This window comes from Pipra filicauda, unplaced genomic scaffold, assembly GCF_003945595.2.
Source record: "Pipra filicauda isolate LSUMZ 115617 unplaced genomic scaffold, ASM394559v2 scaffold267_size1258537_pilon, whole genome shotgun sequence".
Lineage (NCBI taxonomy): Eukaryota > Metazoa > Chordata > Aves > Passeriformes > Pipridae > Pipra > Pipra filicauda.
Window position 1 is genome coordinate 18,364 of NW_024104384.1, and position 19,681 is coordinate 38,044.

At 41.7% G+C, this 19,681-nt stretch overlaps 1 protein-coding gene across 1 annotated transcript in view; it reads right to left on the minus strand.

Annotated features, from left to right (window-relative positions):
- The window catches only part of LOC113995584 (short transient receptor potential channel 7), a gene marked incomplete at its 3' end in the record, with an annotated part of 52,268 nt that overhangs the window by 15,835 nt on the left and 16,752 nt on the right, over window positions 1-19,681 (minus strand). Inside the window, exon 3 of the mRNA XM_039382387.1 lies at window positions 9,070-9,252. Coding sequence (XP_039238321.1) covers window positions 9,070-9,252 — 183 coding nt within the window. The remainder of the gene's footprint in view (window positions 1-9,069; window positions 9,253-19,681) is intronic.

The following is a 19,681-nucleotide window of genomic DNA, read 5'->3' on the forward strand; positions in this document are numbered from 1 at the left end:
GACAAAAAAACCCCAGGAAATTCTCGAGTGTCAGGCAATGTTCACACATCAAACAGGAAAAAAAGGGGGGAAAAAGAGAAAAATAAGATGGAAAAGGAGAGGACAGAGAGGACAGAGAGGACAGAGAGGACAGAGAGGACAGAGAGGACAGAGAGGACAGAGAGGACAGAGAGGACAGAGAGGACAGAGAGGAATCTCTATCTTGAACAGAAAAATGGTGTCAGCAAAAATAAGGAAACTTATGGCAAGACAGGCAAAAGACAGAGGTCAGCCTCTGATGTTTGGAATTAATCATGCAAAAAGAAATCAGAATTATTGAAATAATTCTAATTCCCTTAAAAAGGGCAGAAATCTCCCACTGAGGCAAAAGAATGAGCCACTCTGACAGGATCATCTCACTCTGCTAATGCAGCTACCCTGCATAGCCAGGGGCTGAGGTAAGAAGGAAAAACTCATCAGGGAAGCAGTGAAAGCAGTTTAAAAACCTGCATGTCAGATCTAACAAAGCAGAGCTGTGACTGGAACATCCTGAGGTGCTCCTGTCGTGTCCTCTGAGCTTGTCCCTTCCCTGTCAGCCTTGTGGCAAATCTCAGTGTGTTTAATCACTGAGGGAGAGCTAAAAAGGAGCTGCATAAATAGACTCTCAGGAGAACATTGGTGATGTCAGGAGACACTGGCAGGGGCAGGGATGAGCCATTTCTCTTCCCATCATGTAGCTGCATTCGTGTCCTTCCAACAACCTTCCTGGGTTCATTATTAAACATTTATCTTTTGATGTAGCTCATCAGTTCTGCAAGCCTACAGTGAGAGACGTATTTTAGGCTGCAGCACCTGCTCACATGGACCCTGGGTTGGGTGTGTAATGTTGCAAATGCTGGAGAACAGAGTTAAAAGCTGAAACACTTTGGGTGACTCACTGGAGTAACCTTGTGCCTTTGAATAACAGGTAAAAATGAAGGGGGCAGCAAGTGGATTGTACTCATGGCTTTTTCAATTTTGCCACAGCAGGAGGGTTGGAACTGGATGATCTTCAAGGTCCCTTCCAAGCCAAACCATTCTAGGATTCTGTGTTGGCAGGAGCAGAGGAGCAGTGGGAAAAACCGAGGGGTATCTGAACCACACACATTGTGTGCTCTGCAAAGATGAAAGTACAGGGGTGTCATCATGAAGATTTCCAGGCAAACACAGCCTGAGCTGAGCTTGCCAGGCTTGTGTTCCCAAAATACCAAAGCCAGTGCTGGTCTGCAAGGTGAGTTGGGGTTTCCTTGGCAGCTGTGCTCGAGCAAAACCAGAGGCAGGGAGGGAGGCCAAGCCAGGCTCACGTGTCTCATTTCTCCTGGTGAAACCTTCACCAAAGGAGATGTGAAATCATCTTTTTTTTTCAGCAGGTTGCTGAAGATGCTGTGGGAGTATCAGCAAACATCAACAGGGGTGGAAGAAACTCAGGGAAAAGTCAAAGCAGGATATTATTGCTTTTCCCCCAAGGGTGAAAATATACTCCCATTTCATCAAAGAGGGTCAGGTGAATTAAAGGACAAACATGTGTCAACATGCAAATGACAGGAAAAAAAAGAATGAAAGTTAAAACAGAACATAATTTCTTTGCTTTTATGTCACTTTCCACTTTTGAAGATTCCTTTGGTATTTTAAACGTTTTTAAGACTTAAAGCCTAAATTAAGAGTCTGGATTTATACCGAATAAAATACTTTTCTTGAACTGGAACATACTTTCTGGGGGGAGGAAAAAAAGGTGGAAAACATGTCAGAACAGTTTTTTGATCCAGTAAAAGACCCACCTATTGCAGAGCTGTTTCACCTGATGCAGAGCAGAAGATGACAGAGCTCAGTGGGAATTCCTGAATTTCCACAGCACAGGAAAAGACCAGCACAAGCATCAGCCTTTTCTTATCTTCACCTGGTACTCTGCTCTCTGAAACTCCAAGTGAACAAAGAGCCCTTTGTTTTGTAGCAACTGTTCTGAGACACCTCAGCAGAAGCAGATGGGAAATTATTTATGATATTATATATTTATTTCGTGCTCTAGAGAGCGAAAAAGATGTGCCTTTAGTAAATGTTTGTGCCAATAAATTCTGACAGCTGAGATTGTCAGAGGGTAAATATGGCTGGAATTTGGCTCACTGCTACTGTGGCTGGTAAGAGGGGCACGTAAAACTGTGGAGAGTTTAAGAAAGAAATAGAAAAGTACTTGCCCTACTGCCAGTGAATTAAGAATAACAACTACAGTTCCATTCCAAATACACATGTTGTGACACTGGGACCTTTTCACAAAAGAGACCTCCTCTAATTATAATAAATTCTATCCACAGCCACAGGCCCAGTTTTAAAAACCCTTTGCACCAGAGGAACCTTAGAAGGGAGAGTAAAAGCAGATCAAAATTCCTCCATTCGGGTGCAAAAGAAAGATTTTAATGGAGGCAAGAAAATTCAGCTGCTCGAGCCTCGTTCCAGTGGGGTCTGACCATTGCACAGAAGGAAACCCTGCGTGACAAAAGGTCCTCTGGGATGTTGCTGCAGACACACAGAGAACATGAAGGAAGGAATTATCCCTGCCCTGAGGATTGTGCAGCTTCCCCTCTGTCCCTGGCCTTCATTTGACTGTCTAATGGCATCACACAAATATTCATGAGCTTCTGGCTCATCCTTCAGCTGAGCTTTCTGACAGGCTTGGTGAGTGTTCAGCCCTGCTCTCTGCAGCCTGACCTCAGCATTTCTAAACCTGCCAGCAAAGGCAAAAGGTTGAGATCTGTGAGCAGGGCCCAGGTGAGCTGGAATGGTCAGGAACAAAACCCAGCTGATTGTGCAACTTCAGCCTCTGAGTTACTTTTTAGGCATAAACCCCTAATTATTTAGTGTGTTTTTAGTAATAAGTTACACCTTTCATAAAACCTTTCACATGTCTCCTTCTGAACCAAAATACCTCTCTGATTAGAGCCATTTGGCAGTGGGTAAATACTTACACCAAATCCCAGGATATTCACATGTTCCCCAGTTTCATCAAAATCCAATATCTGCATCTACCTGCTGGTTGACTTATCTGGTACAAAATTCTGATTTTGAACACTTAAAACCTTAGCACAGCTGCAGTTTGCAAACACATCTCTTTCCTGTGACTCGGGAAAAGCAGGAGGTTTTTTGGGATAGATCCACTCTCTGCTAAATCAGTGAGTGCATTCCCAGCACTGGGATCTCACCTTGCAGAGGTGACAAGGAGGCAGAACCAAAGCAGGGAAGGTCATCCCAGCACCCAAATATTTGTGTCATTACCTCAAACCCCCCATGTGGCTCAGCTCTGTGAAGGAGACAGAATGATCCCGTTGGGATGAGAAAAGTGGATGGAAACAGGCTTTGACCAGGCACCTGATTGTTCAACAGGCACGAAATAAAACCCAATAAAAACAAATGAGTCTGGTAGAAAACAAAAATAATAGGGTAAATAAAACTGCCAAGACCATTGCAAATGTAATTTTCCCACTGACACAAATGCTCCTCAGTGCTGAGCAAAAAAGCAAAATTAATAATCCTCCTAAGAGTTGAAGGAACGGAGAGAGACTTTTTGTTGTCCTTCTGTTAATTTTATATCATATGAAATGAAAATGTCAGTCTGATATATTTGAGGCATGGGACTGGAAAATGTAGAGTTTACACAAGTTCATTCGTTGGTTCAGTTTAAACCTTGTTCTGACTGAATTTCTTTACAATTTGACTTCCCTGGGGCCAGGATGGGGCTCTTTTTTGTGCTCAGCATTCTCCTGTAGGGTCATGAATAAGGTGGTTGGCTCTTTGGAAAACTTCAGTTTCAGATTCTCCTTGGCTGCAGGTTTTCCCAGGAGATTTATGGTTAATGTCTGATTTCTCCTCTTTTTACATGTATGAATAAATCTTAGCGCTGAATTATTTATCTGAAAACAAGCAACTGAATTGCAAGTCCCAGCCTTTAACGTTCCAGGATTTTCATATCTGTGCAAAAATCAAACCCACTTGAAAACCCTTATTATTGAATTATTCATCTGAAAACGTGGCACAATAAAAAAAACCACCGAACAACAACGTCCCCTTGGCATCTCAAAAACCAACCACAGCAGGCACAGAAGGAGAAATTTAAAATTCCAGAGGCTATTCCCCTCCCAGGAGAGACAGGAATTATTTTCCTTTGGCTACATGGTGAAGAAACTGGGCTGTTCTCAAGCTCAGATGTCTCTGGTGTAAATAGTTCCACTCCCAGCAGAGCTGAAGGAGAGACAGACTCACTCATAGGATGAGACTCCTCTCTTCATCAGGCAGAAAGTCCCAAAAACCTGCTCAGATGCAGAAATCTACAGCTGGGTGACAAGAAGGAAAGCCTCCCCCTGGGACAGTATCCATGCAGACATCCAAATTTGAACATCACTTGGGAAAATACCCTCAGTAACTTGAAATACTGAATTTTTAGGGTTTTTTTTTTTGAAGGGTTGCGTTCATCTATACCTGAATTTCCATCCAAAATGCACATTTCCAGGTCTGCTGCCTATGGGGACATAAATAAATTCAAAATTGGAGCCAGCTAAAGTCAGGTTTGTAGCAAACCATATTAATTAATATTTTTTTTTTGTCTAAGAGAAAATGGCCCTTCTCTAAAAGAATGTTATTATTAATAAAGGTAATCCTAAGTCCTTTCATCTGTGATGTACATCCATGTAATGAGTTTGATGTGTTCTTGTGCTGACTTCTCAATATCTTGATGGACATCTAAGGCCCTGTGGCACTCTGCAAATGAAAATAATTAAGTCTGCATATTACATTAAATTGGGAATATTGCAAACACCATCCAGGAGGGAGAAATGATTCATTTAAGCCTTAAGAGGATGGATGTATGGGCAGGAAATAACCAAATGAGATTCGTCACGGAAAAGAAAAAAAAGATTAAAACATCTGGGCAAGAGGAAATAATCAGAGTCACAGATTTTCGTGGGAGGAAGGAACCTTGCTAATGAAATACTCAGAGATATAGAAATGTTTTCTGTGAGGAAGGGAAGTGACTCCTTCCCTTTCCAACCTCTGACAAAACATCTGTAATATGCAATTAAAAATGTAAAAAGAAAAGTTACGTGGATAAGCTGAAGAGTCCAGGATGACCAGAGTGTTTCCACTGTTCCCCTGAATATTAAATTACATTTGTACAGTATCAACTGGCTCTCCAGTGGTGGAAATGAGAGACACTTTTCTTCCCACCACCACTGTCCAAACCACCGATGGTTCTACAAGACCTCAGTTAAATGTTCCTGAAACTAAAAAGTGGGAACAAATGAACCAGGAGGTGCAGAGACAAAACTCCAATTCCTTGAAATCCTTTTTTTTTCTTGAGGAATTCTCCTCCTTCAGGCTTCAAACTTGGGTGGTCAGACATAAGCCTGTCCTGTCCCAGCCACGGGGGTAGTGACAGATCAGTGCTTGTCCTGAGAGAAATTCCTAAAGCTGTGGAGCTGGAATATTTCATTTTGGGTTACCAAAATGTCATTTTCTGCTAATGCACCTTTTGGGGGGTAGAAGTGTCTCTTCAGCATGAACAGGGCTGCTTCTTTAGCCCATTCAGGAATTAATTCACCTTCCCCAGCTCCTGTGAGGGCTGGAAAAGCCCCATTCCATGGGGAGAGAGACCCTGGCAGGCATTTCTTGTCCAGGGTATTGTGCAGGGTAAAACCCCCTCCTCTGGGTCAATGATGGGGAGCACAGATTGCTGCAGCAGTTGATGAGACCGGGGACTTTTTATGCCCTTCAGTATCTGAGTGGTGTGACCAAGGCAGTGAAAAGTTATAATCTAATGCAGCCATGAGTATTCTGTTCAGAGCATCCTCCACATGTTAATTATTAATAATATAGTTATAAGAAAAGTTCCTGTTCCAGCTCTCTGTTAAATAGGATTTACACAGCCATCTGGTGTTCTGTTTAATTCTTCTTTTTTTTTTTTCCTTCTTTTTTTTTTTTCTTTTTTTTTTTTTCCCCCAACCCAATTTATGTGTCTTACTGTTAATTAAATTAAAACTCGTGAAAGAGGAAGGTGCTCTGGCTTTGTGGTGGCTACTGAGAAAACAGAGGTGGGCTACTCAACATTTGCAATTAAAAGAAGACAGCAGCAATAATTCTGCCGTTGGGAAAGAAGGAAAATGAGATGTCACCTCCTACAGAGAAGCATCAGCTTTACACCTAAAGGGAAGTGTTGGCATATAAGCCCCCTGCCAACATTAAAGGAACACATGAAAGGATCATAGTGGTACAGATTAAAAATCTGTAGATTTTAGAAGAGAAGAGAAAATATGAAGGCCTCTTTACAGTTGATATAAAGCAGAAAAATAGCTTTGTTGTGGGACATCAAAACCTTCATTTTCTCACTATTGGCTGTCCAAGGGTAGTCCCAGCCTCTGTACCTCTACCTCTCAAAGGCAGAAATCATACTCTGGCTTAATTAGAAATGAGTTCACACACAGAGAAAACCTGTGCTACCCTAATATTTCCAGTATCTGACTGAAAACAAAATTGTTTGGTTGTCTCAAGAAAAAAAAAAAAATCACATTTCTATAACATTTTCCATCCAGAACACAGAGTAAACTTCCAGGTCTCATCAGCCTGCACGAGGAGCAGCTCAGGGTATCACAGAGCTCCTGATCCTTGGTTATAATCCACCAAAACCACCCAACTTAAATCATTCCTGACTGGAGAATGCAAGTTCAAAGCATCACTAAATAACATCAATGGTCAAGTTGCAGCAGTGCCATAACTTGGGCTAAAAGCCCGTTTCTTGCAAAGAATCCAGGACTCAGTAAATGCTTAAATGTTTGAAAATTGTTTGTTTTGCTCTTGACAGACTGTACCCATTTTAATATTTTTCGAGGAATCATGAATTATTAAGCAAGTTCATTTAAAATGCCTCTGGAAAACTTCAACAGAGGACATTGGAGTGAATTTTTTTCCAAGAATCCTGGGGTACAGAGTGATTGTTTAGGTTTTCAAAAAACTGTAGAGCATTACAGTAATACAGCATTTTTAAAGACCACTTTGTAAACTACTGTAATTTTAGCTGCAAAATATGTAAAAGCAGAGTTTCTTAATTCTTCAATTACCTTTATATAATGTCCTTCAATTATATTAGAGCCTTAAACTTCTCACCACCGTCTCACAGTGTTTTGCAGAAAAAAAGAAACAAAAGGAACAAGGAGACAGACAAGTGAAGTCTGTGACCTTTGATGCTTTCTTGAATGACTTTACAAGACTCATCTCAAACTTTGTAAATCAGGAAAAGAGATAATGATCAATAAAACTGTGTCCTTTCAGGTGAACAGAGAACTGGGTTTTTTTGAAGTAACAAATGGATGAATTAACAGGGAACTCCAATGGGGAGAACAAAGGAAAAAAATGCAGAGAAGGATCATTTAGGGCGGGGACAAAAAGCTGTTGTAGGTGCCAGTTGAAGGTTTACTGAGTAGAGGAGGTCAGAAGATATCAACAGAATCTGTGCAAGAATTGGTCTATTAAATATGTATAATACAACACCCTCCTTCTCACCCCTCTCCATCATAGGATTTTCTTGAAGTGAACACGGATTTCAAAGCACAGGATTTATATATATAAACCTAAAAATACCTCTGAACTGAACAAAAATTTGCACCTGAAGTGTTTTGCCTGGTAAGGAAATCATTGCTGTGTTACCATAACACAAGGTATTTGTTCAGCAGGTGTGATAAACATCAGTCTATTGTCATGTCACTGCCAATAACCAAAGTCATTTGTCTGAATGTGTCTCTGCCTCCCACAAATAGCTTAGAACCAGCAGTTAAGTACTCATCTTACACATATGGTGCTGAAAAAAACATGCTGAGAAGTGTTGACCTGAGAGTCATGAATGCTCATGTTTATATTCCAATTATAACTATCAGAATTAGTTTAACATTTGTTATTGGTGAGCAGCAAGTTGCCATGATCCAGAAAGGATGCTCAGCTTTCCTGAGCACAGGAAGATATTTTATACAAAAAAAAAGATCAAGTGTACATGACCTCCCAAGGATGCTTTAGGGTATTCCAAAAAGGTGCACTTGAATACAGGGTAAGAAAAGGAGGAATGTGCCTCTGGAAGCAGCTAAGCCAGGATGGATGGATGGATGTGCTCAAAGCAGCAACTCCAGCTCGTGGTCTTGGTGTCTGAGGGATGGCAGAAATATTTAGGAGAATAAATGAGCAAAACAGCACAGATTTCACACATGGAAAAGCCTTGATGTTCTGACCAAAGTGCTGATAATCACTGGGGATTGTCCCTTGATGAGGTTCTATCTGTGTCTTTTAGATCAGTTCATTTTCTGAAGGGCACCAGAGCAAGGTTGGCTCCTGTCACCAAAGCAACAATTTCAATAACTAAACTTGACCCAGCTTGTAACTAAGAGTGAGCTGAGATGTTCTGCTCAGTTTTGGTGATGGAACAATGCAGAGACACAACATCCCTGGAGAAAATATTTGGCTCCACAGCATGTGCTCCTGCGTGAAAGCATTTAATTTCAAACATGAGCTTTAAGATTCTCTTTAATTAATGGCTTTCATAACAGGAAAAGACCTTCTCCAGCCAGCACAGCAGCACAGTCAAGAGGCAAAAGGAAGCAGGTGGTGGGTTAGGGAGGGGAAAGAGGGAGCAGATGTGAGCTTGAAAATTTGGAACACTCTTTGAGTTCCAGAGCAGGAGCCCAGCTCGCATCAATGCATATTGTGGAAGCAATTAATTGGGACCACCCAGGCCTAGAATTTGCCAGAATAAAATTTTCCATTCGCACAACACACTTCTGTGAAGCTGTAGAGTTGTTTTAAACACTATGGATTTTTTTGTTTGGTTTTTTTTTTCACTTTGCAAATAACCTTCTCGACATGAAACAACATGACAAAATGCAAACCAACCCACAAAACACCACAGTTCTCAGGACAGTCCTGATCCACTGAATTCTATCTCTCATTTATGATTTTTCAGGTGACATCGAGGAAGCATCATTTAGATGTGAACACTTCACCACCAGAGAGCCAAAGGAATAACTTTACCTTTTTGACCTCGTATTTGATGGCGAGTTTAATCCTGCTCAGGCTTGGCCGGTGGTGCTCAGGGTACAAGTGGATGTTGACATCTCCATTCAGAATGGCCTCCACCTCCTCAGTGTCCCTGCACAGGTCCAGCACCCCCACCACGAAGTCCTTGCATTGCATAGATAACTTCCGATAGTCGTTCTGGGGGAAAACAGAAAAAAAAAACCAAATCATTTAGTTGTTTAATTGATTATTTTAATTGTGCACTCAAAAGCATGAAAATAAAAGGAAAAAAAAAGAAGAGAGAGCAATTGTGAGCAAAGTTACTTCTGCTGCCTGGAAGAGGCAGAAAGCCCTTGATTTCACCCAGCATGTTGATGGTTTTTCACAAATACACACGAGCTCCTCCAGGCTTAATTAGCAATGTTTCTACCAGCAGCATAATAGAATTGCAGAGCATTGCAATAGAACAACTTTTTACAGAACAGCAAGGAAATAATTTCTAGGGAAATTTTGGTTTTTAAGCAATCAACTTATCTCTCTCCTCTCTGTGTGGCAAATCTCTAGGAATGTAAAACCTGGGCCAAAAAAAAAAAAAAAAAAGTCCTGCTAACTGGTTAAAATATACAGAAAATATTTCAATTTAGGTTCTTTCCTAGTAATTCTGTCTTTAGAAGTTTCAGACTAGTACAACAAGCTGGAGCATCACACACTGATGTGTGTTCAAATGAATTATGTAGCTGTAATACCAATTTCAGCCTCAAATTTATTACCTTAGAATTTGGTTAAACAGTCCCAAAAGAGCATCCAGAGGATCTTTGTGTCACAGCATTCTCCAGGAATTGGGACTTCAGAAACTCAATATGAAATAATTTCACCTTTCAAACCCAAATTACACTTATGGGACAGGGGTTAACGTGTAGCTGACTTGACAGAGGGTTAAGAAGAGTGATTTCACTGCCTTAAATTAAATTGTGATTGATTTTCATGTTGGTACTTAAGAAACAAGGCAAGTGCCACCACCTGAGTAAACACTGTAAATCAGAACACAATTAAGGCTACCACTAATATCGTAGCAAAACGGTGATATTAAAGGCTCAGTGCAACAGGTAGAAATAACAAACGTAAGACAAGCTCTTACTGACTTGAGAGATCTTTTCAAATTAGGTTTGATGAGTTAATTAAATTCAGCAGCTTATCTAATTAAGCCAGCAGCCAAAAAAAGAAGATAGTTAAACCTGGCTTTGATGAAGTGATAAGGGTAACCTGGCTTTGTGCTTCTATGTTTTCTATTTTATTAATTCTATCATTTACACATAGCAACATATCAGCCTTCCTTGTTAGACAAAGTTCCCAAAGTACTGTGCAAACATTCAATAATTAACAGCACACTTTAAAATATGATGTTATGAGAGGTGGCTGAACCTCATTGGACAGTTTTTCCCCTTCAGAACTGAGATGCTCTTGATAATGAATTTTTAAATGAGTTGGTTGAATGACTTTGCCGTAGGTTTGAGGTTGATTCTACTCTGTGGGGGTGTGTCCCAACTTTGCTTTCCATGCTGCCCTGTTTGCTGAAGGCTGGGAAGAGCTGTCTCAGTTGGCACAGAGCAATGGAATAGTTGCAGGGAACCAAAAGCCCCTCAGGGCTGGGATGAGGGTGTTCTGCAGGAAAGAGATGCCATTTCTGAGGGGTTCAGGAGAAGGGCCTGAGGAGCAGAGCTGGGGAATAACCTTTGCTTTAGTGCTGAGACCTTCTGCAAGGTGAAACTTGGATGTTATCTGGCAAAAAGGTTGAAACCTTGGTTCCCCTTTTCCCCCAGTGATCAGCCTGGATGTTCTAATTGTGTTGTTAATGGAGATCAGCAAGAACTTCAAATCTTCATTAAAAGGAGACATGAGAACAACCAGCAGATCCTTACCCTGGTGAATGCCCCTTGCAGAAGCAGGGGCACCAAGGATCCTATAAACATGCCAAGTTAGTGCACTAAGATTTAAGGTGTTCTTATGGCTCAGAAAATGATGGTTCATCTGCATCTAAATCTGGTACCTGAGCATTTTGTGAGATAGGGTTTGTAGAGTGAATGTTTTCAAATGTGGGGTGAAGCAAGGTCTGAAATGGAAATGAGAGACAGATTGTACTTTAGGGCTTCAAAGTGCTCCTCTCAAATCAATTCCAGGCTTTAATCTTCCCCACACCAAGATGAATTTCAATAAATAGAAAGCTTGCCTGTTCCCTGAGAGAACAGATGACCAAACAAGAATATCAGCCTCAAAACAACCCCAGGAATGGTGAAGGACACCAAACATAGATAGATCTGAAAATAGATGCAGGCTGTGAATGAAATGCCTGCTTGCCATAGGTAATGGGGATGCTTAATTCACATTAAAAATCCACAAGGATGAGAACTCTGCTGAGCTTTAGTACCATTCTCTATGTTCTGTTTGCAAACTTCACAAGCTTATCTCTTAACCAGCACATTTCAGGGAATTCTCATCACCACTTCCACATCACCTGAGCAACTAGCAAGGGTTACCTCAGATTATTTTTCTCTTCCTTTAAGGAAAGCAGTTTAGTTTGCATCTAGCAAAGTGATTCTAAAGCAACTGTAAATGGCAGGTTCCCACCTGACAAACTCCATCAAGGCCCAGCTTTATTCCCATCTCCAAATCTCATGTTTTTACTGGTTCTGTAAATTTGCAGAGGCTATGAAGGATTTCCCCATTCAAAGTTTTTTGCTCTGATTTTTAAGTAGACACAAGCAGCCATACAATCTACCCAACATAAAGGCTGTAGAAAGAAAAAAAATAAAATAAAATAAAAATAAAATAAAATAATGTAAAATAAAATAAAACAATAATAAAAAATAAAATAAAATAAAATAAAATAAAATAAAATAAAATAAAATAAAGTGCCTTCAAGCAATTCTGCAGCCAAGCAGAAGAGCAGCTTACTGCTCTCAGGAGACTGCTCATGTGTTAAGACAAGTCTCAATGATCACTGAACCTGCTGTGTCTTCTGATGATCCCTTTTACAAAGGCATTTGCCTTCTTTGTTCTGGCTTCTGTAGTGCTCCCAGTCAGCACAGAAAATCCTGATCAGCCTGACAGTGAGAACACAGCCACGCAGTGACTCTCCTCATGTCAGTGTACTTCTCTCTTCAAGCATGTTATTGGCTGTATCTCTACCCTAAAAACCAAGTTTAGCAGAGGACTGACAGCCAGGCTTCTCCTGATCCTGGTTTGGAGGTGTATTTTTGGTGGAATTGTGTACCTGCACATAAAATACTGAATTGGAAGTTGTGACACACGGTGACAATCTCAAGGAAGCCAAGAAGATTTATTTACAGGCAGCATCCAAGCTCTCCTGCTGTACGTGCCAGCACTGTGTTTTTCACACATTTGCCTGTATTCCACACATTTGGAAGCATCCAAGGTCCTGGATTCCCTGCACAAAGGAGTGCTGGGACAGTGGTGGGGCTCCCTTTGGCACAGGACAGAAGGCTGCAGGGCAAGGTTAGAGAGGCGTGGGAGGAAGAGGAGGAGAATCAGGATGGACTTCCAGATACTTCCAGATACTGGTGACCAGTGAACAGCTGGAGTTGTGCCAGGGTAGGGTTAGTCTGGATATTAGAAAAATATTCTTCTCCCAGCCTGTGTTTGGGCACTGGAAGAGGCTCAGAGCACCTGACAGAGTTCGAGAAACATTTGGACAACACTCTCAGGCACAGGGTGTGACTCTTGGGAATGGCCAGGAGTTGGACTCGATGATCCTTGTGAGTCCTTGCTACCTCAGAGTATTCTGTGATTCTCTGAGGTTCTTGTTGCACCAAGCTTTCTGAAGATCAGAGCCCTGAGGACCCCAGGGCTCTGCCAGGAGACGGAGGGGTCGGCGGCCACTGTGTCTTGGGGTGCAAAGGGACAGCCCCCACTTCCCCACTGCCCTGCCAGCCAAGTTCAGCCCCTAAACCAGGCACTTCATGGCCCTCCTGGTCAAAATATGTCTTGAAGAGAACCATCTGCTGCCTGGACAGGCAGTGGGTTGCAAGTGGAGGTCACCAGCTGTGCCACAACAAGAAATCCAGGGCTGGAGACACAAACTCCAGCTCAGCCCTTCTGTCAGCCCTGCAAAACCACACACAGGCAACCACAACAACCCAAACCTTCCTGAGGGCCCCAACTAGCTCCCACATCAGAGAAGCCCGAGGATTATGAGGTTCATAAAACAGATGGATCTTTACAGGAATGAAAACTGCAAATCACACATGAGGGATGCTGGGGCCTCATCCTGACAGCTGAGCACTGCCAGGCCTCAGGGAGGAAGATGAAGGATACAACTAAAGTACTCCAGAGAGCCAGTCTGCTTCAAATAACATCAAATAACACATGACCAGAATTTGATTTCCAACAGAGGCAGCGAGCAGAGTGGGCTCGGGACAATGCCTGAGAATGTTACAATATCATTTTTTAAAAACTGGAACGTTAGAAAAGGATTCCAAATTAGTCATTTCCTGCTTCTTCTAACACTGTTGTGCATGTGGAGTTAAAAATGTCTAATTTTTCTGCTTTGAAAAGGCTGATGGTGCTTGTCATTCACTGCCATTTCTCCCAGTACCCTATTATTATCTGTTGATTATGTTCTAAATGAACTCTGTCATGTCTCCACATCTGTTCAAAACCAATCAGATTTTTTTCAGAAAAGAGCTGTTTTGGGTCAGAGGGATGGAGTCTGAGTAAAAAGTTAAGTGAAATAAGAAAAAGTAAGACCAGGAACCTGTCTGGTGTTACTGGATAACATTAAATTTGCTGTGCAAATGAAAGCTGCAGGCACGTTGCACAGTCTCTTTTTATGTTTCCTCAAGCTCTTGGCTCTTTGTATTTAATCTACATCACACATATCAAGGAGAGAAATATTGCATTGCTTAGATTAGCATTTTGAGAAGAGGCAGCAGAAAAAAAAAAATGGAGAAATAATTCTGTAAACACAAACAGAAAACTCCCCTAAATAAAAATGCTGGTAGAAAGAAAACAAAGCTGAGAGAAAGAGGGGGGAGGGAGGAAAGAAAGCAAAAATATTATATGCTAGATTTGAAGTGAAATTGTTAAATAAACCATCGTGTCAAATATTCAAAATGCTTATAAATATTTACCAATTAGATACCACATGAAATACGCACAAGCCGGTAGAGAAAAGCTGTAGGACAAATTTCCTTCTGGGTATTTACACTGCCTGTGACTGGCCATATGTTTGGGCATGGAAAAAAAAGCACAAGGCCTGTGGGAGGGAAGACAAGGAGAGAAGATGACAGGAAAGGGTCCTGCACTGATCCTGCTCCTGCAGCCTTGTTATCCTCTGAGATGCACCTCCCAAAGAGCTCTGCCAACTGTGCACTAACTGCTGGCACTTCTGAACAGAGCTGAGTGTGCTTCTATTGTCTTCAGACTAAATGCCTACATGCACAGACTGTGCCAAGGCTGTACAGTTAATTTTCCAGAGAGCACATCCAGTTGGTTTATGTTCTCTTGCTCCTTAAGTGGCAGCACATCAGCGAGTGATTGGAGCTCTGGGGGTGCTGTGTCATACCCAGTGGGCACGTCTCTGAATTTAAAGCCAAGTGCTCATTCCAAACGTTTCTCTGCTCGGGTTGCTCAGCGTGTCTGGAAACAGGGACAGACGCCCCGATTCGTTTGTGGAATGATCCAGACCTTGACTTCTTCATCTCCAGAGAGAATAATAAGCAATCTGTTCATGTGCAAGAGTCTGACGTTTCCAAAGTGTGTCTCTGCTGCTTTCCAAGCCATTTGGCCCCATCTAACTGGAGCCAAGTTAAACATGGCAGTGGTTTGTTCTCTGGAGTGCCAGGCCTGGCAGAGCAGAGGGGCCTCCAGGCAAAGGGGAGTTCAGATCCCGTCAGGAGACACTGAGAGATGTGTCCAATAAAAGAGCCCAAGGACAAAACAGACCTCTGCTTGTGCTGACATTATTTTTGTCCAAAGAAGCCCAGAAAACAATTTTTGTTTGAAAACAATTTGCGATTTGATTGAGGACCAAAAATGATGTGACTTTCCACGAGCCGTGAAAACAACATCCCTTGCATCGTTTCAGTGGCAGTTGCACTGACTGATTTACCATAAGACTTTTCTTTTTTGGTGGCCCTTTTTTCTCCTCAGCTTCCTAGCTGCAATTCATCTCTTCATATGCACAGCAGAAGCTCATCTCTGAGACATCTCCCTCCACCAAGGGGACAGAGCAGTAAGTGATCAATCAAACCACTGACTTTGGATTTCACCTCATACCTGGTAAAATATCAAGTGACTGGTAGATATATCAAATCCATAGAGAAGTAGCCGAAATGCTGTTAATGGTTTCACTCAGGGAGTTAGAAAATCCCTTAAAATTTGTTACTGTGCTTTTACAGCATCATTTGCAGGTCCAGGCACGTGTGTAATCCTCAGCAAGAACATTCCAAGAGCTTTAAAGTGAGAACTGTCAAAAGCAGCAGAAAAGACATTTGCACATCCCTGTTTTATTTCTACTCATTTGTGCTCTGCCTCTAATGAATCTACCAAGTCAACCAATAATTTCTTCTGGAAATTATTAATTTTTGTGATAAATGCATCTCCTCTGGGACCAAAAGTAATGGATAAATTTAGGAAGCTCTTTCCATCAATAAAAACATTGGAAAAGGAAAAATATTTTATTTTGATATCCCCCTGAAACAATTCCTTTAAATGTTGTTGGCTTTTTTTTTTATTTTTTTCCTAAAGTCAATGGATGGATTATTTGGGGATGTAAAGCCAGGAATCCATTAAAATACTCCTAGGAGAAAGTTAAGGACTGAGACTGAAAGCAATTCCTCTTTAAACAAAATTTTAGATTCCTTAGCATAAGAAATTTCAGAATCAGTCCACTCTCAACATTTTGTATCAGTTATACTGATTTTTTTTTACCATTTGAAACTTAAAATAAGTTTTCTTTACCTGTGAAATCTCCGTACACTGAAATTATTGGATCAATTGCCTTATCTAAAGTTCTCACCTGAACAGGGTACAATCTTCTTCTTTAATACCTAAGAAGCTGCCAAAAGAACAGCTCCATCTCCTCTGCTCCTTCCCCACAATGTCACCTTCAGCCTGACAGGCACCCTCCCCAAGCACCTCCAGAGCACAGGAGTGTGCAGGAACATCAGTGCTATTCAGCAGAGAACTAACACCCTATTTTGAGCCTCTGAAGGTATTTAATTAACCTGGAACAGAAATTATGTTGCTTGACAATAATTTTTTAAATCAGAGTATTTCAAACCTCGAGGTTGGCACGGCAGCTTTTCAGCATGAGATGGCATTTGATGCTCGATGTTCTTTTTCCTGTCACCTCAGCTGGCTTTCAAGCACACATCACAAATAAGCCACATGCTTCTGATTCCTCAGCTAAGTGAAAGGTGGTTTTTGTTTTCCTTGCAGATTTTCCTAAGCTCATTTGAATGTTTATCCTGAAACACCTGTTTTCAGAAGATAAACTATCAAGTCCCTGGATGTCACACAAACAGGACAGGCTATGCTGAGGTATTGACTAAATGCTTGGCATGCAAAATGTAGGGAATACACACAGCTGGTGAAGGAGAGGGTCTCTCTCCCCATGTCCTGTCAACAGCTTCTCTTTCTCAAGTGCAAACCACACATTTCAAAATAATACTTGGCCAATTTCCTTGTTGAAGAAGAGTTTAGGATCTGTTCATGTCAACGGTAAAATCCAGCTCATGATCATCCAGTGCAAGACTCCAAATCCCTCTCCATAATTTTCAAATATCTGCTGGCTCCTCGCGTGGGGACAAAACACCGAGAAACAGTTTTTCTTGTTTTTAAAAACAAAAATGCCCCTTGCACTAAGAGAACCTTTATTTCAGCCTTATTTTTATCATCATGCAGAAAGAATCCCTCTTAGCCCAGGAGCATTTCATGAGGGCAGGAGCTGGGGTGAACTTTTTCCTTGACAACTATTCTGTTTTCAACAGAGCATTTCCACATAAGACAGTGAGCAGCAAATCACAGAATCATAGGATCACTAGGATTGGGAAAGATCTCCAAGATCATTGAGTCCAACCTTTGACCTCATATCCCAAGCCCATCAAACCATATCACAAAGTGCCATGTCTACTCATTTTCTGAACACATTCAGGGATGGTGACTCCACCACTTTGCTGGGCAGCCTCTACCAGTGCTTAGTCACTCTTTCAGTGAAGAAATTTTTCCTAATATCCAACCTGAACCTCTCCTGGTGCAAATTGAGGCCTTTTCCCCTTGTCCTGTTCTTGTTCCCTGGGAGAAGAGGCCGACACTCACCTCACCACAACCTCCTTTCAGGTAGTTCTGTATCTCTGATGTGACAGATGTAGCAAAGCACAAAAATCACCTCTGGGCCAAGCTCCTCATTCCACATGCCATCCATGCTTTTCCTCCCTGACATTTTCCCAGATTTTTTACATTCCTGATCCGTCTGTTACAAGCTCCACTGGGGAGGATTTCCATTTCCTATACAATTTGAGATGGAATAGATAGTTCCCTTGCACTCACTGCATTAGCTGCTCTCCTTCAGTTGTGAGGCTCTTTTCAGCTCAGTTGAAATTTATGTTTACTGAAAATCAGGTGGGAAAAAAATAGATTCAAATTCAAAGCAATTGTTTGCTCAACACATCTTCATTTTTCCCCTAAGCTGAGCTTCACCTGCAGCTTGCTTAAGGAACACATTTATATGTTCAAAGGTGTTGTGAATCTTTTCTCTCATGGGAATTTTGGCTACAAGCAGCACGTGCATATCAGGACAAAGATTCCTCCTGAATCCATCCTGCAAGTGAATGCTGCCTTAACTGCAAACCATGATGCAAATTTTATGGATAATTAAAATAACCATATGTTTTCTAGGTCTCAAACAGCCAACTATCACAATTCTCAATGTCCAGCAAGAACAGCTCCTTATAGAACCAGTCATGAGCATCAGAGTGGATGAAATTCTGGTCCCCAGAGCACATAAGCAGCAACCAGGCACTTTGGAAAATTGTGATCCCAGCTGCATAGTCCTGGCACATAATCCTGACCATAAGGAAATTATCCTCTCTCTAAGAAGAGCAGACTTAGAAGTCATGCTGCAGAACTTTCCAGAGCAGAAATATGAATATAAAAAGTATATAATTATCTCTCTGTTCTGAAACGAGTTCAGATCCTGGAGTTTGGACAGTGAGAATGAAATCAGTTTGACAGTGAGCTATTTCCACGCTGCACTGGTGAAAAATTCCCTGCAACAAATTATATTCCAGAAAATTGACATTTTTTACCATGTAAATGCCAAAAAAACCCCATAAATACTGGAATACCTAGCAGCATTTTGTGGCAATATAAAATTGTTTGTATACCACTCCTGTTTATCCACAATTCACTGGATAGTCTGCCTGGACACAGTGAGCATGAGTTCATTATAATTATCTACACCAACAACAATTAACAACACAATGAGTGAGAGATTAAATCACTTCCCATCTGTATCCTCTTTAGTGTCAGACTTGAGATCCTCAGAACGTGTTACTTGGTTTACATTCATTAATAGGATATTAATTTCCTGCAGTGCCTTGGAAAAACGTACCTGCCTCCATCCTTCCATCTGCTGATCTGACATTATTATTCTATTGGAGCAATCATCCTAATCATGCTCATTTGTAGTTCCAGTAGATCCTCCCAGAACAGTGAGCAGCACTCTTTGGAAAGCAGTCATCTTGCTCACATAAACCTCCTGGCTCTTCACTGTTCCCAAAACCCCAGTGCTGATACCAGTTGAATGCCTGGGCATTTGGTGTTACTAATTAAACACAAAGTTCACCAATATCGTATTGGACTGATGTTACAGGAGTGAGAGCAGCCTCCTCTGCCTGCTCTCCTCACCAGTGATTGCATTTTGGAGTTCTGACAAGTGTCTTCTTTAAGGTGGACCCTTCTTGGTACCACTTATGGCCAAGGGGGGGAGGAGGGGAATTGTGTTGCTGTGTCACACTGAGAAAAATCTCTCAGGAGAATGGCGGGTGTGCAAGAACAAGCTCAAAGCCAGAGGAGCTCTGTACTCATTGCAGAGGATCCAGTGACTGGGATGGAAAGGGCCAACATGCCTTTCCTTTCAAACAGCTCTGCTGCTTCCTTAGCTGACACATTCCCACTGCTCTCCACTTCCCACCGAGCTGGTGAACCCACATGTTGTCCCACTAATGATTCTAAGGGGATCCCACATTATATGATATTTTTATGATCATGTCTGCTGCTCCCCTGAACTGCAATCCTGCTCTGGGGATGTTGTGTTCAGTCAAGCTGGAAGCACCAAGCTGTTAAGTGCTGCAGTTGCAATGTTGTTCATCCCTAACTGAGCAGGACTAAAAATTACTTCCCAGGGAGCTGTAAAAGGCAATAAACATTGCACTGATGGTGGGCAAACTGGCATTGGCAAAAATCTCACTTGCAGTAGCATCACAGGAAACAAAAGTATCGCAGCTGTACTCTCTGGGAGGGTCAAATATTTCCAGGGTTGCATCTGTCTTGCCATCTCCAAATGTCAAAAGTTTCCTCCAATTTTCTTTTTTCTTTTGAGGGGACC